The 16,169-nt window shown below is 35.2% G+C and overlaps 1 protein-coding gene across 1 annotated transcript in view; it reads right to left on the reverse strand.

The window, feature by feature from the left end:
* Positions 1–2,422, reverse strand: part of LOC133180252 (uncharacterized) — a 12,655-nt gene extending 10,233 nt beyond the window's left edge. The window contains exons 1-2 of the mRNA XM_061314795.1: positions 2,357–2,422; positions 1,582–1,920 (exon numbers count right to left, since the gene is read on the reverse strand). Coding sequence (XP_061170779.1) covers positions 1,582–1,920; positions 2,357–2,402 — 385 coding nt within the window. The 5' untranslated portion in view covers positions 2,403–2,422. The remainder of the gene's footprint in view (positions 1–1,581; positions 1,921–2,356) is intronic.
* Positions 2,423–16,169: the final 13,747 nt, after the last annotated feature.

A 16,169-nucleotide genomic window follows, 5' to 3' on the forward strand; every position in this document is an offset into this window, starting at 1 on the left:
TCCATGCCTTGGCCCAGCTTCCACCTTCTCCACTTTGTTGATCAATTTTAAGTGTCTGCTTGATGTATACAAACTTATACTCATCTAGAATGTTTGATCTCTGACAACTCGTACGGTTAAACTTTTTGAACCTTTTTTTTATTTTTAAACAAATCAATAAAAATATACTTACTTTTTTACTAATTTTATTTTTTTTCAAATCCTTCCATAAAATGATAGGTGTGAACAGCAACTTGATACGTTTTAGTAGAAATATTACTATATATCTTATTTTCCAATGAATGAGGTTAAAATCAAACAAGAAACGATGGAAATGTTACCCAGCGGTTAAATCATCGGGATCGAGATGCCTCTCTCACCTCGATACGTATACGGATACGTCAGATAGAACAATCTCTTATATTAATATGCCACCTCAAGAAATGACTAAAGGTATGTTCATAGCTTTCTTTTACTTCTTTCACAACAAAACAGTTCCAAAATCGTTGTTAATAGCCCTACTGGTCCTGAAATTGACACCATCGAAAATGTCGTCCATTTGCAATGCCATCTGAGGTTTACTGAAAGTGACCGAACTCCCCTCCCCAAATCGTTTAAACTTGAAACAAAAGGCTCCTGGGGCACATTGCTCACCTTAGCCCTTTTACCAGAGAAAAGCAGATGATAAGTTTAAATATATGTGGTCACACTCTACTCCCTTGGGGTGATGATGTGAAAATCATGTTTTCCTATAAATATAATCATGCAGGACTTTTGAAAATATAGTCTGGTTTAAAACTTGGATCCGTGTTTTGGCCTCACCTACCTCCCCCCCCCCCCTTGTTATGTTTTGAACAATCTTGAATCTACACGACCTGAGGATGCTTTTATGTTACTACATTTGTATGACTTATCATAGCTTTTCTGTTCTTGAGAAAATGATTTTTACAGATATTTCATATATATTCTTATGTAAAAATTGTGCCCCCACCCACCCCGGGTTCCTAATTTGAACAAACTTGAATCTACACTATGTAATGAAGCTTTCACTTCAGTTTCATCTTTTTTGGCTCAGTGGCTTTTACGATTTTTTTTTAAAATTTTTTTGTTTGTATGTTGTTTAACGTCCCACGATTTTTTTTTAAAAGTTGCTTTTAAAAAAATCTCAAAAACCACTGAACCACAAAAAGATGAAGCTCATTATCGCCCCCCCCCCCAACTTGAAAGAGAACGTGGCCCATGTAACAAACTTAAATTCCCCTCACCCAAAGATGATTTGTGGCAAGTTTGGTTGAAAAGCGATTTTCGAATAAGTGGAAGATGTGAAAAGTTTACAAAAACGAAGATCATTAAAAAGTTTAGGCAGAAAAGTTCACCTGAGCCTTCGGCTCATGCAGTCGAGTTAAAAAGCGTTCAAATTATATATAATTAAATGTCGTCTTATAGTATTTTTCTCTTTAATTAAACACTGTTCCCCAATATCAATAAACGGTATATACGAAGTTATGTTTCTTGGTACATTTTTTTTCTGTACATGAGCATTTGCACAATGTCCTATTAAATTCAAAGGCGAAAGGAAGTAAAAATGGGCAATATACTTACGACAAGGTTTGAGAAGGATGTTTTCTTTGACAGTACTGTTGTTTCGACAAGTCGTGTTCACCCATAGCGGATAACCTGCGTGTATCGTGTGGTTGAATGCTGTAGCTATTATCAAAATTTCATTACTGTAGTTGTGCGAAGTTGAAATATCAGTGTGATGGCAATGTAAATTGTCTTGAACAAATCTACACTCCATAAGATCATTATGGGATGAGTTTGATACAATGTTGATTTTGATATTTTCAACTTCGCATTCAATCCCAATCTCAACTCTCAGATCTTCTGAGTCACAAGTCCCGTCGGAAAGTTTATCGGAATTGACGATGGTTCCAAAAATTCCTTTATGGGAAGAAAAAAAAGTTGTAGTAATACTTGTATAATACACTTATATACATGTATCAATATATTTGTTGTTTACTATATATGTACTATATAATACACTACTACATAATACACTATATATCATAATCAAAAACATTCAACCGGAAGCATACATTAAAACCTTAACTGAAGATTACACATAATATAATTTACAATGTATAATGACAAAAATGAATTACTCAGTCAATCAACAAGAGTTATTTAATGTATTTGTGTCAAAAATAAAATAATTTGAAAAATACTGTCATAGTAAGATTTTTTTATATGAACTTAAAAGTTTATTTTTACAAATTTTATATCTTAAATTCGATTTGAACAAATTTCAAGCTCACCTTTACACTCGCTTATTGAAGGAGATATAATAAAAACATTTACTGAACAAAAATACACTCACCTGTTTGAATGAAAAGAGCTATTCCAAAAACTAAGCCTGCAATCATTCTTAAGGCAACATCTTTGTGTGTATGATGAAATTTGGGTTTCCTGTAAATGTTTGTAAAAAAGTTATTTTTATACCATGAGGTCACTTCTCTATGTTTAGCCTGTGACGTATTTCAGCAATAATTAATTTTATGTGTCCTCAACCCGGTCTTTTTTTTTTTTTTTATCAGTGACAAATATCTAAACTTTGTGTTTTAAAGCTTTCTCGTATTGATATTTTTTTTAACGTCGACTGCATTCCATTGCATACAGTCTAAACTGGGGCGTCAAAGCAGTGTGATTTAAAGTTACATAATGAGTCAAAATCATGTATGTAGAATTAAGAAAAATATTTATTAACTAGATATCATTGAGATGGTGGCCATCTCAAAGGGCCACGCTTTCAGCAACGAACATGAAAATGTAAGGTAGCTGAAAAGGGTTTATTTTGAAGAGGAACACTTGTGTACCATTAAGGGATGTGTTGTTCGAGTCTAAAGGGCTTCTATGTCATCCTTGTTATAATAAAAATGGCACGAAAATCAAGAGTGCTCCATACCCTCTATCAAAAAGCAGCACAAAAATCACAAATGTTGCATATCCTCTATGAACACTATTGCATATATATCAAAATATGGAAGGAAAATCACAAATGTTCTGTACCCTAAATCAATTGGTAAAGTTTGAGGCTGACTGGACTTAAGAGAAAGAAACCATGTACCGAACAAAGATTTTAAACAGAGAGGCTATTTTTGACCTTAACCCTTGACCTAAAAACTTCGTTCAAGGTCACTGCACATCCATTGACCAGTGGCACTGTGAGAGTGAAGTATGAGCCACATTGGACAAAAAGGAAAAAAGATATGCTCTGGATGAGGTTTGTTCATATAATTCTGCTATGACCTTGACCTTAGACCTAGAAACATGTTTCAAGGTCACTGCATGCCCTTTACCCAAAGACACTCTGTGGGTGAACTATGATCCAGATTGGGCCAAGGAGAGAGAAGATATGCTCTGAACAAGAATTTAAGCAGAGAGGCTATTTTTGACCTTGACCCTTGATTTAGAAACTTTGTTCAAGGTCACTGCACATCCATTGACCAGTGGCACTCTGTGAGTGAAGTATGAGCCACATTGGACCAAGAGGAGAGAAGATATGCTCCAGACAAGGATTTTTCATATAATTCTATGACCTTGACCTTAGACCTAGAAAAATGGCTCAAGATCACTGCATGCCCTTTACCCAAAGACACTCAGTGGGTGAACTATGAGCCAGATTGGGCCAAGGAGAGAGAAGATATGCTCCAGACAAGAATTTAAACAGAGAGGCTTTTTTGACCTTGACCTAGAAACTTTGTTCAAGGTCATTGCACATCCATTGACCAGTGACACTCTGTGAGTGAAGTATGAGCTATATTGGACCAAGAGGAGAGAAGATATGCTCCAGACAAGGATTTTTCATATAATTCTGCTATGACCTTGACCTTAGACCTAGAAACAAGGCTCAAGGTCACTGCATGCCCTTTACCCAGACACTCTGTGGGTGGACTATGAGCCAGATTGGGCCAAGGAGAGAGAAGATATGCTCCGGACAAGAATTTAAACAGAGAGGCTAGTTTTGACCTTGACCCTTGACCTAGAAACTTTGTTCAAGGTCACTGCACATCCATTAACCAGTGGCACTCTGTGAGTGAAGTATGAGTCACATTGGACCAAGAGGAGAGAAGATATGCTCCGGACAAGGATTTTTCATATAATTCTATGACCTTGACCTTAGACCTAGAAACATGGTTCAAGGTCACTGCACACTCTTTACCCAAAGACACTCTGTGGGTGAAGTACGAGCCAGATTGGGCCAAGGAGAGAGAAGATATGCTCCGGACAAGAGATCTCGGACGGACAGACTGATCACTATAGGGCGCCCGCAGAGCAGGGCCCTAAAAAAATGAGTATAGCGAAGATGGAACAAACTCAATTGCACTGTAAAGCAAGAAAAGACTGCATAATATAAGTGCCGCAAAAACAAAGATTGTATCTACTGTTTCGTTGTTTTCGAGCATGTCAAGGTCACGCGACTTTTATTTTTAACGTAAACTTGCAAACAACATTGGATTGGAACACTCAAAGGTGAAACATATGTTCTAATAATCTTTTTTGAAGATTGTATAAAAAGTCTTGGTCTACCGACATTCATTTTTTGGTACTTGAGACAAAGGGAATTTTTATAACTTTTCTGCGCACGCGTACAATATGGAGGAAGAAGTGAAGCAATGTTCGTTCTTGGGCCAGACAAAAATTATTTATATCTCCATAAAAGTAGAATTGTTAGGTCACCCAAGTCACTCAGGTGATTATTGCTGTTTTTGTCCGTCATCGTCCGTGGTGCGTCGGGCGTAAACTTTTGAACATTTTCAGCTTCTTCTCTTGAACTGCTGAACCATTTTCAACCCAATATTGGCATTTAGCATAAGTTGGTGAAGGGGTATAAAAATGTGAATTTCATGGTCCCTGACCCTTGGGGCCCCAGGGGGTGGGGCTAAAACAATCAAAATTAGTGCTATCTTTAAAAATTTCCTTCTTCACTCCTAGACATCATGCAGTAAAAATGTTGGTATGAGTTTAATAAACCTTGTGCCCTTTAACAAAATTGTGAAATTCAGGGGTTCTGGAGTTGGGTTGGCTCTAATGATCATTTAGTGAAAATACAAATATTCTTTATAAATCTTCTTCTCTCCACCTTCATGTTTTGAGAATTAACTAGGTGCATGATTTTGATGAGTAAGGTTGCCTATTCTACAATTATGAGATTTTTGGCCCCAGGGTCAGGGGTTTTGGTGTTAGGTTGGGGATCTAATGATCATAGAGTGAAAATGCATATGTTCTTTAAAAGTCTTCTCTTCTTCTCTCCCCCTGTATATTAAGCAGGTATTCTATTTGCATGGTTATGACCAAGAGTGCATCTTCCCAAACTGTGAAATTTGTTGCCCCAGGGTCAGGGGTTCTGGAGTTGGGGTGGAGCTCTAATGATCATAAAGTGAAAATGCATAGAATCTTTAAAAATCTTCATCTCTCCCTTGTATATTTAGAAGATAAACTGGTTATGATGAGCAGGGGTGGCTCTTCCTAAATTATGAAATTCATACCCCCAGGGTTAGAGGTTCAGGAGGGTGGGGCTTTAATGATCCTACAGTGAAAAATGCATGAATTCTTTTACAATCGTCTTCTCTCCTAATGTATATTTAGAAAATAAACAAGGAGCATGGTTATGCCTCTTCTTAAAATGTAAACTTTGTGGCCCAAGGGTTAGGGGTTCTGGAGGGCAGGGCTGTAATGATCATTCAGTAAAAAATGCATATATACTTTTAAAATAGTCTTCCTTAGAAGATAAACTAGGTGTCTGATTATGACGAGCAAGGGTTCCTCTTTCAAAATTTGAATTTTTTTGGCCCCAGAATGAGGGGCTCTGGAGTTAAGGTGGGGCTCTAATGAACAGACAGTGAAACTAAATAAATTATTTGAAAATCTTCTCCCTTCCTGGCTATTAAGTAAACAATCAAACTATGAGCATATTTATGATAAGCAAATTTTCCTCTGCCAAAATTAGAGAGAATAAGAGAGACCAATGTGAGAGGAAATGCAGCTGGTATTCTAATAGTGCTGAAGCACTTTTGTTTTGTTTAATCAAAATGGTATAGTGAAAAATGGGGGCAGGTACAGACAAGGAAAAAAATCCACTTTAAATCTGTTACTGAGTAATAGACTAATTATTTTGTTGATCACCTAGTTTTTCTTGCTTTTGGGCAACATGGCTGTATAGATAATACATCCATTTTTTTTCCTTTTATTTCATATATCTGCGGATCCTTTACAATGTTGTAATATACTCAGGTGACTGTTAAGGTCCCTTGGGCCTGTTTTAGGTTCCGTAATTTTCTGAAACTTAATACTTTCAGTAATTGAAAAAAAAAAATTGCACGGGTCAGGCAAAAATTTCTGTATGTCAATTTTCCCGTTTGTGCTTCACAGTTTCGCTTTAAATATTTTACAATTTGTATTCTACATAAGAACTTAGAAATGTAAACAGATCACCACCTTAACAATATACAATCTTGTTAAAAGTGTAAAATTAATCATCCGATTCCCTTAAAATATATTAGTACTGAATATTAAAGGCTTGCACTGTAAGGGAAGCGTTAAAAATAAACGTGCAAGGTCGATAACCAGAAAGTAGAAATATTCTTTTTTTTTAAAAAGCAATTCCAGCCATTATATTAATGATACGGCATCAATTTTCTTCCTGTACAAAATTCTGAGAGTAGAAAGATTTTTATGTATGACAATTTTACAAGAAGGAAATAGTTGATGAAAGTGAAGGAAATGATGGCTCTTCGTGCCAAAGTCACTTTAAAGTTACAGGCATGAAAGGGGAAAACTGCATACAGACTCTATATAATTAGATGTAGACTGTTTTTTTTATACTAACTTGAAATTACTGTATATCGGCTTGATTAGATAAAAGTTATTGGGTCAATTAATATCTTGGCAATGAAATGTAAAACAGAATAAAAAGTTATTACACATAAGTACTCAAACATTATATATACCTGATTCAAGGATCTCTTTCTAAACCATTGGTTTAGCCACTAACTGATCAATGTAGTTATAATGGCCATTTAAGATGTAATATTCAAGTTGTTTTCGAGACATAAGAATATAGGGTGTTGTTTTTGTACGTAACTCGAAAGTATCGATACAAATACTTATGAAAATGTTTTTTAAGCATACTTCGGAAATTCGGAATGTTCCCGTTTTGCACACATTTGAATTTCAGATACTTAAAAAATGTGTGCAAAATGGGATTTTATCCAGGTAAGATAATTACTTAATTGCTATAGTCTATATCATAGTTATGAATTTGTAGAAAAAGAATGTATGGAAAGAATACAAAGATTTAAATAATTTACTCATTCATTTTATCTTTAGAAAATAATAAAAGGGTGAACTGCGATCAAAATGATATTTGTCTTAATTATCAACTTCATCTTCAGTTGAGTTGACAAGTTAAATTTTCAAATTTATTATTTTTTTTTTTAGATATATTATAATGCATTGGTAAAATACAGGTAATTCCAAGTAAATCCCAGAGGTGGATCAGACTATAATTGCTATCAAAACATATTTTGCACCTATTGTTCTATGCCTAATTATCAAATGTGTGCAAAACAGGAACACACCGCAAATTATTATATGTTCAGCTAGTCTGTTTTTGACGTCCAAAGTCCATGTTTTTGGTCATATAAATTTGTAAATTCTTTAGTAAAATATTTTAATATGTATTTTTTTAAATATTTTTAAAAACTGGAATATCTAGACAAGTGCAGCATAGACAAGACAGAGATGATACGTAATTAAGATTACATTGTAAGCAACTAACCAAACTACAGGTAGATTCTATATTCATTGATATTTTTGAAAGAAAAAAGTATCGCCATTACACATTGATCTCAACTCCATTTTTTCAGCAAACAGCATTGAAACGTTAAGAAATTGACATTTAAATAAATGAAGGATAAAGATATAAGTAACAAAGTCCTTTACCTGAAGCCTCGCCTGAAAGAAATTAAAAAAAAAACATACATTTCTATCAGATGCCATTTGGATAACATGAATTTGATACCTTACTTCCGGGTTGAACTTTCTCACGTTGCAATCTCAACAAATGTCCTTAACCTTTTGTCAAGTTTAACTCCGGTAGTTAAATGTGTGTTTCAGATTATCCTAAATTTTGTAGACGAACGTGGACGTCTGTACTACAAATTTAATAGATATCTCTGCCAGGTTTAATACAAACAAAATTCACTGCATAATTATCAAGTTACACAGGTGTACCTGTTAAAATTCCCTTGGCAAAATGCGGCACAATGCCAGAAAACTGCTATTACATATTGGTACATAAAAGAGCCCCCCTTTTAACTACTACATTCAGTTTCTTAAAGTATCTTTACATAATATGAGTACCTATAAGATATGTATAAACATCTTATCTCCATAGATGACGTTAATGTCCATTTAATAAGAATTACATTACCAATACCTACACAAACTGGATCTTAAAATTTGGCTGCGTCGATATACATGCACATGGTACACTTATTTTATGGTTCTTATAACACAGTTACGCAGATGTTTGAAAAAGACAAGTTTCCCATGTGCTTCTCAAGGTGAACGAAGTCAGGAAAGGAAAAAAAAAATAATCAAAATTACGAAAGGGGGGAGGGGGGATTGTCGAAGTGTGGAATGTCATTCGGGCGCCTAAATGATATATACCTTTATTTCTCATATGGTCGGACTGTAAAAGGGACAGCGACCCAAATTATGCTTCACAAACTTTAACAAATTTTTAGGGGGTTGGGGGTGATATTTATTGACATAACTGATAATCCACAAAATTAAGTAGCAAATGTCATGCCTTATTTGTTTTATGAGTAGATCTAAAGATTATAAATTTTATACAATTAAATCACTCAAATCAGTCTATCTGGTCACATCACTGATGGCTAATTAAAATACATAATTATGTTGTTATTATTATTAGATCTGTCAGATTGAAGTAATATGACGTCATTAATAAATAAATGATCAACAGAATTTAATAGTGAAAGTTGTTAAAATGTCCAATTTTCATTTCTGACAAAACCCCTTGCTCCACTTAAACACCGCTTTAATTTTGGTACGGTACACTTGATGTTCGTCTGTTCAGACTGATTTGATTTCCATAACGAAAGATTGATTGTTTAATTGTAGGTTGTTTTACGTCTCATTCTAAAATTTTTCACTCATATTAAGACGTAACCATATACCAGTGAAGGGCTTCAAATTTAGACCTTTACTCGGCACTCGGGGCTATTGAACAGTGAGGGATCTTTATCTTGCCAACGCCTACCGTGATCGCGGTTTTTAAGGTCTCATCCGAAGGACCTGCAATTTTCACCTCAAAGTGCAGAGCGCTTGGCCGTAACAAAAGCTTTGTATCTGTAATTTTGGTTTTTTCTTACAAGATTATATATGTAAACTTTATTTTCAAGTTCATAAATTCATTGCAAATATAAATCTTGGGTTTTTTCAAAAGTGAATGTTTTCGCTTTTCAGAGGGAAAAAGGTTTTGTCCCTCTCTAGAAGTTTCACTGTTTGTCATCCATACTTCTTGGGCACTAGCATTAATCGAATCTACTTGCATGTACCGTGTGTGGGAAAGTTAAAAAAAACCCAACAAATATTTATTTTGCATTATTAATGAACCCTGGGCTTGGCCTTCATGTCAAATGGACATAATTCTAGTGTCATAAAATAGTTTAAAACCTAATGTCTTTACTTTTGTACCTGCACTTATTTAGGTCTTTCCCTTATTATTCTGCCAGTGTGGAACAATTCATTTAATCAACATTGTCATCAGTTGTCCAAAAGTTGATACCTAAACGGCTCTAGTAAATCTTATCATTTTCTGTTGTGAACAGATTTTAGGCGAAGAACTTGATCTAAAGGGCTCTTAATATCTATCAATTTTCCTTCGTTATTATATATTTGAAGCATATTTAACTTAAAGACACTATAAGCGAGCTGATGAAAGGGTTAGGGCAATTTTTTTTTTGAAATGGCATTCAAATTTTGTAAATGTGACCTTGAACGTGCCTAAGAGACTTTCGTTTTTTTTAAAAAATGAAATACTCTGGTCATAAGTTATCTTTCAATGACAAGGACAATAGAAAATTATTGTTGATTTTTACATTTTTAATGCAAGTGACCACCGGTCCTTCGGATGAGTCCTTATAAACCGAGGTCCTGTGTCGCAGTTGATGCTTGCACGAAAAAGATCCCTCATTGCTCAATGGCCCTATGTGCCGAGTATAGGTATAAATTTGCAGCCCTCTGTTGGGAAGTAGTGGCGTCTCCATATGAGTGATAAACTATCTCTGTACCAAGCATGGTCTTCCGTTGATTCTCCATTATTAAATTAAAGTTATAGCCTTGACAAGAATTTTATACTTTGCCAGTGACCCTGAACTTGCCAGAATGACCTTGGGTGAAGACACAACATTGGGTCATAGGCAATCACTTTACCAAGTACGAGTTCCATTGATCATCCATTATAAAGTTATGACCCGGACAACAAAAAATTACACGTTTTTTGCCAATGACCTTGAACTTGCCGGAATGGAATAACCTAGTTCAGAAGAGCTTAATTTGTCACCCGTGTCGCATAGTTGTTTTCAGGTATGTAAATCTTTGATCCTGTTTTATACCCTTCCTCCATCCCCGGTGATGATTTAAAAAAAATGTATCTACACTTTCAGAAAGCTTCAATTAAGTTTCATCTTTTCTGTCCCAGTAGTTCTTCAACAGAAGTTGAAAATGTCAAGTTTACGACAAGGAATATAACAACAACCACGGTAAAATATTGATTTTTTTTTTTTAAACAAAAGTTTTTTTTTTATCATTCACAGGTTGTTGACATTCTTACGAAAACATTCGAGGGTCTCAACGAAGTGAAGAGAGAAGGGAGGGTGAAAATATTTCAAATCTGATAGGGAGACTTTAAATTCCACAGGTATTGATAAGTAATGATCATGCATAAAAAATCCCTTACAAACAAATGTTTTGACAACCATTTTTTGGGGGAGGACCCACTATAACAACACAAGAAATATTTTGATATTGATAGTGAACTGTTAATTGACTTCAGCAATTAGTTTTCAACTACTTTTTTCTCAAGTGCTTTTATTATAGAAAACGTTTCTACATAATCTTTGCAAGCCATCCTCTAATTTGTTATGAACATAAATGAGGAATATTTGAGAGGAATCTGAAATTTAATCCTCTTGAGGAAGTGGTGGAGGATCTGTGAGTCTCACCTGTACATCATAAGTTTCCTTCCAATGAGGAGCTTGATGACTTTGATGAGAAACTTGTGAAAACGACCATACGTGAAATCGTGAAATGCAGTATAGGGGTGAGTATGTTTCTCTTCATTGACTGTTAGAAAACTTGGATTCAGCAAAGGTAAGAAGAGGCAATTTATTTTATTTATATATATATATATATATATATCATTACCATTTTATAATTATATTTATAAAGGTTGCATGCTATCTTTAAGCAAAAATTTATCAGGTTAGCTAAAGACTTTTGCGTGAATAAGAAGAGACCTGTTTCTCTTTTGCTTTTAAAAACGTTATTCTTTTTATCAGCTTCTACAAATCGGAGGTACATTTGAGAACGTAATGATATCGTCAGTATGCGCCATACTTGAGGCTTGATCGAATACCAGTCATGTAGCAAAGGGAGATGGGAAGACATCTACCTCTGCCATTGAGTTGCATCTTGGAGGTCACTTGCGCTTCGTAAGTCGAATCACTTCTGAAAGGCTCTCGTCTGATTATCGTGGATGCTGGTTCTGTAAGCATGATCCCGGGATCAAGCCTACCTTCCAAGTCGAAAACTGGCACTCAAGATTATTATGATGAGATGCACCCAGGAAACTTCACGAAGTGGTTCACTAAGCATTTGCTCCTTAACCTACCTGGTAATTCTGTAATTTTAATGGATATGCTACCTTTCCTGCTGAGTCTTCAAATGTCCGACATCGTCGGCACCAAAGGCTGAGATCTAGTCTTAGCTTGATAGAAAGGGTATCCTATACACTCCGGCTATGATTAAGGCTGAATTACTTACATTGGTGGAGCAGCACAAGCCTCGGCAAATATTTGTGATTGATGATTTGGCTTCACAGGCAGGACACATAGTATTGCCTCTACCTTCATATCACAGTGAGCTGAATTCAATCGAGCTGGTTTGGATTGAATCGTAAAGCTCCGTCGCCAAGAGCAATGCTCAGGAGAGAAAAAATGATGGACCTATTCAATCAAGCAAGATCAGCTTACAATTTGGAGAAGTTTGGGGGAGGGGAGTAAAGAGCCTCGTGATAAATGTGGTAGAAGCAAACTTGTGGAAATTTGATGGAGTTCCGGATGACGAAGTCGATTCAGTGATCATTTCCTTGACGAACACGGAAGACGGTGACAAAGACTCAGATTCTGGTGCTGACGAAAATGACGTTGACTCCGTGCGATTATAATGCTCCTGGGCGGTCTCGAAAGATTAAATGGGTTAAATGTGAGCTTTGTGAAAGGGTGGAGTCATCGCATATGCCCAAAGCCCTCTCAAAAGTCTGGTAAGCGACTTCGATGTTGGAACAATTTTTATTGACTGAATCCTCTTTTTTAATAAGACTTCCTCTGATGATTGTAGAACTTTTCTTCTTTAAAGGAAAGATATTTAATCATTGATACATGTATCAGAATCGCAGATTACTAACAAGACAATTTTTGCTTCGAATTGGCAGCATGCATTCGTTCTAGAGTAGGACTCGAGCCTGTACGCATTTGGATTTGGAAGAAATGCTGAGCAGATACTTCTGTACCCAAAACACTGTTAAAAACAAAGATTTATGTTTCAGTGGAACCCACTATGAGCGGAAAGATGCCAACTTAGAATCGTTAAATTCTCATTTGTTTTCTCATAGGAAAACCACCAAAAGCTGGATTTGTCGACCTGTTGACCATACTGTCAATATCCGTTAATAATTTTTTAACAATTCAAATAGTTTAATACAAATGGAAAGTCTTGGTTATTGTGCTTATGTAATATAACAAACACACGTGACGAAGGACAGACATTCTGAAAATGATAAAAAAAAATCATACTATTTATGCTCGATGAGAACGCAATTCTATAGACAGAAAATATAGGCTATGAAGTCTTAGAATCGGTCAGGGTTTCGGAACGGAAAAAAGCACATATTCTGGATTTCTTCAACACCAAAATCCGTATCATTCATTTTTATACAACTTATAGATGTTGCCTAACAACTGGATTTTTTTGTTTTGTTTATTGGAGATGAGAAGTAAACTACCAAACTCGTTTTCCAATGTTGAACTTGAAGACGATTGATGCAGAAATTCCGAAATGCAAGAGCCATTCGCGGAATTTTTATGTACATACAGTCCCTGAAACGTTCTACTTTCCCACTTGAACGGTGAGCGAACGCTGAACGAACGGTGAACGAACGCTGAACGAACGCAGAGCGAACGGTGAGTGAACGATGTGTGAACGCTGAACGCAACTTGGTGAACGATGTGTGAACGGTGAACGGTGAGCGAACGCAGAACGCGAACGGAGCGCAAACGCAAACGCAAAGTGAACGGTGAACGAACGGTGAACGCAAGATGAACGATATATTCGGAATGTCTCTGATCTTTTCCTTGCATTGAAACTATTTTATTGATTTATAATGTCAGGTGCCAAAAAAAAAAATCAATCAATCAATCAATAATAAATAAGTAAACCAATAAATGAATGAATAAATAAGTCAATAAAATAAATTCTCCAAAATTGTCCTGAGAAAGACGATGCATGCACATTAAGTTTTTAATCGCACGATTTTTATCGCATTAAAACATTGCAATTGTTGCCGAACGCTGAAGTATAAGAGATATTTTTTTAGTTGGAAAATAAAAATGTTTATTCTTATTTGATAACAAATCAGAGAAAACTTCTGACTTATAGAATGAATTAAAGTGGTTGTACATCCATTCATATATCTCCGTGTTAAGGCGATTTCGTGTAAAGTAATGAAAAAATAAATAATTACAAAGGTCAGTGGACGTTTTGCATTTATATGCTCGTATTTTCAATTTTTAATACAATGATACATTATGCGTCATTTCTATTTTTCATGATGATTTATCAGGCCTGTAGGAAGCAAATTCGGTTTGGGAGGCACAGTCATACATTTTCAGTTGATAGTTGAGGGTGCACTACCAAAAATTTCCCCTGACAAGCAAAAAAAAAAAAAAAAAGAAAAAGAAAGAAAAAAGGTCATCAGACTTTTTATTGCGGGGGTTCAAGCATATAGTATCTATGTTTACTATAGTAATCTATATATCGGCAAAATTATTGGGAAGGGGGCACGCCCCCTTGCCCTCCCCCCCCCCCGGTTCCTACGGCCATGTTTATTGAGCAGACTTTTACATTTTTCTGTAGATGGCCGTGATTATACTCGGACAAGATAATACAAAGGTACATATTCATATTATTTGTTATAAATTCATTTTTCAGAACTTGATATTCAAGTAATATGCTGTTATAGTTTTTATTAAACAGACAAATGAGAGAGAGAGAGAGAGAGAGAGAGAGAGAGAGAGAGAAATATTCCGTTTTAGTCCCCCCCCCCCTCATTTCAGGCTTCACTAAATGTTTGTACCTATATAAAAACAAAAACTCTGAAATTTTTTTTCTAAATATATCAAACAGTGAAAGTAACTTCTTTTTTTTTTTATCAACAAATCATATCCATTTGTTTGACAGTCATACTCGTTTTTATTTTCCTGCTTCAAGTTCACACGAAGTCCACGTGCTTGTCCTGTCAATCAAAATCATTCGACACTGTGCAGGTGTGAAAGTTTCGTCACATCGAAGTGCGAGTATTTCCAACAAGTTATAACATTTATTTTTATTATTTCTAGATTTGATTCCAACATTTGAATAATAATTGAATAAAATACATTGGACATTAACACTTGAATTTGAAACATACTCTCTGCCAATTCCAAATACCACCGCCGACACTTGTACATTTTGAACTACTATTGTTTTGTGACTGTTTTAGATGCCTGTTTGTTTTGAGACTGAAATTTTTGTTCTAAAAAAGACCTTAACTTTTTTTTTAAAAATGTTAATTAAAATATTCTGGAAATACAATACTGACTAAGTTACCGATTTAGGGGGAAATGGGGGGGGGGGGGTATTAATCATATCGAATGGCAAACATATAAAGTTACGCTGAAGAAAGATTTTTTTCTCTATAACTATAGACTTTACATTTTATAGTAGAGAAAATTCTGTAGTGCATTACATTTTAAATAAATATTTCCTTTAACCACACTATCAATTTAATTCGCTCCAAAGATAATAAATTAATACTATATCCGCAGTACTATGTATAACTCTCAGAACTAGTTCTATAATATTTTCTGTAGTAATTGAAAAAAAAGTGTTATGAATAAATATTTTCGTAATTTTGCTGCGTAATTATTTGACTTGGATAATTATATCTCCATTAACGATTTGTCGTCTTTAACAAAACAACAAAATGTTGCAGTGCTTGAAGTATTTGCACATTGCCCTTAGTTAAATTTAATATTTCAGCATCCTTCTACATAGGTACAGAATGTGCTTATATCAACATTTATTTTCCAGAGTAATTTAATAAATAACCTAACAGCTAAGTTAGAATAATAAAAATATATATCGTAGATATTTTCCCCCATGAAATAATGATTCTTCAAACACGACATGTTAGTTATTTAATTTAAAAAAAACCTATAACTCCTAACCTACAAAAAGATAAGTCCTTTTACTTTGGAGTTCCGAATGACAATGAAAACTGAACGATAGGTGAACGCTGAACGCAAGGTGAACGCAAAGTGAACGGAACGAAGAGCGAACGCTGAACGCTTTGTGAACGGTGAACGCGAGCGCACGGTGAACGGTGAACGCAAAACTGTGAACGGAGAGCGAACGGTGAACGCACGGTGAACGAACGGTGAACGCACGGTGAACGAACGGTGAACGAACGGTGAGCGAACGGAAAAATGGGAAAGTAGAACGTTTCAGGGACTGTATGTTAATAAATCTCAGGGGTAATATGTCTCTCAAGTAAAAAAAAAAAG

This window comes from Saccostrea echinata, unplaced genomic scaffold (genome assembly GCF_033153115.1).
Source record: "Saccostrea echinata isolate AGI-Se365-2 ecotype Australia unplaced genomic scaffold, CSIRO_AGI_Sech_v1 ptg000006l, whole genome shotgun sequence".
NCBI classification, from domain to species: Eukaryota; Metazoa; Mollusca; class Bivalvia; order Ostreida; family Ostreidae; genus Saccostrea; species Saccostrea echinata.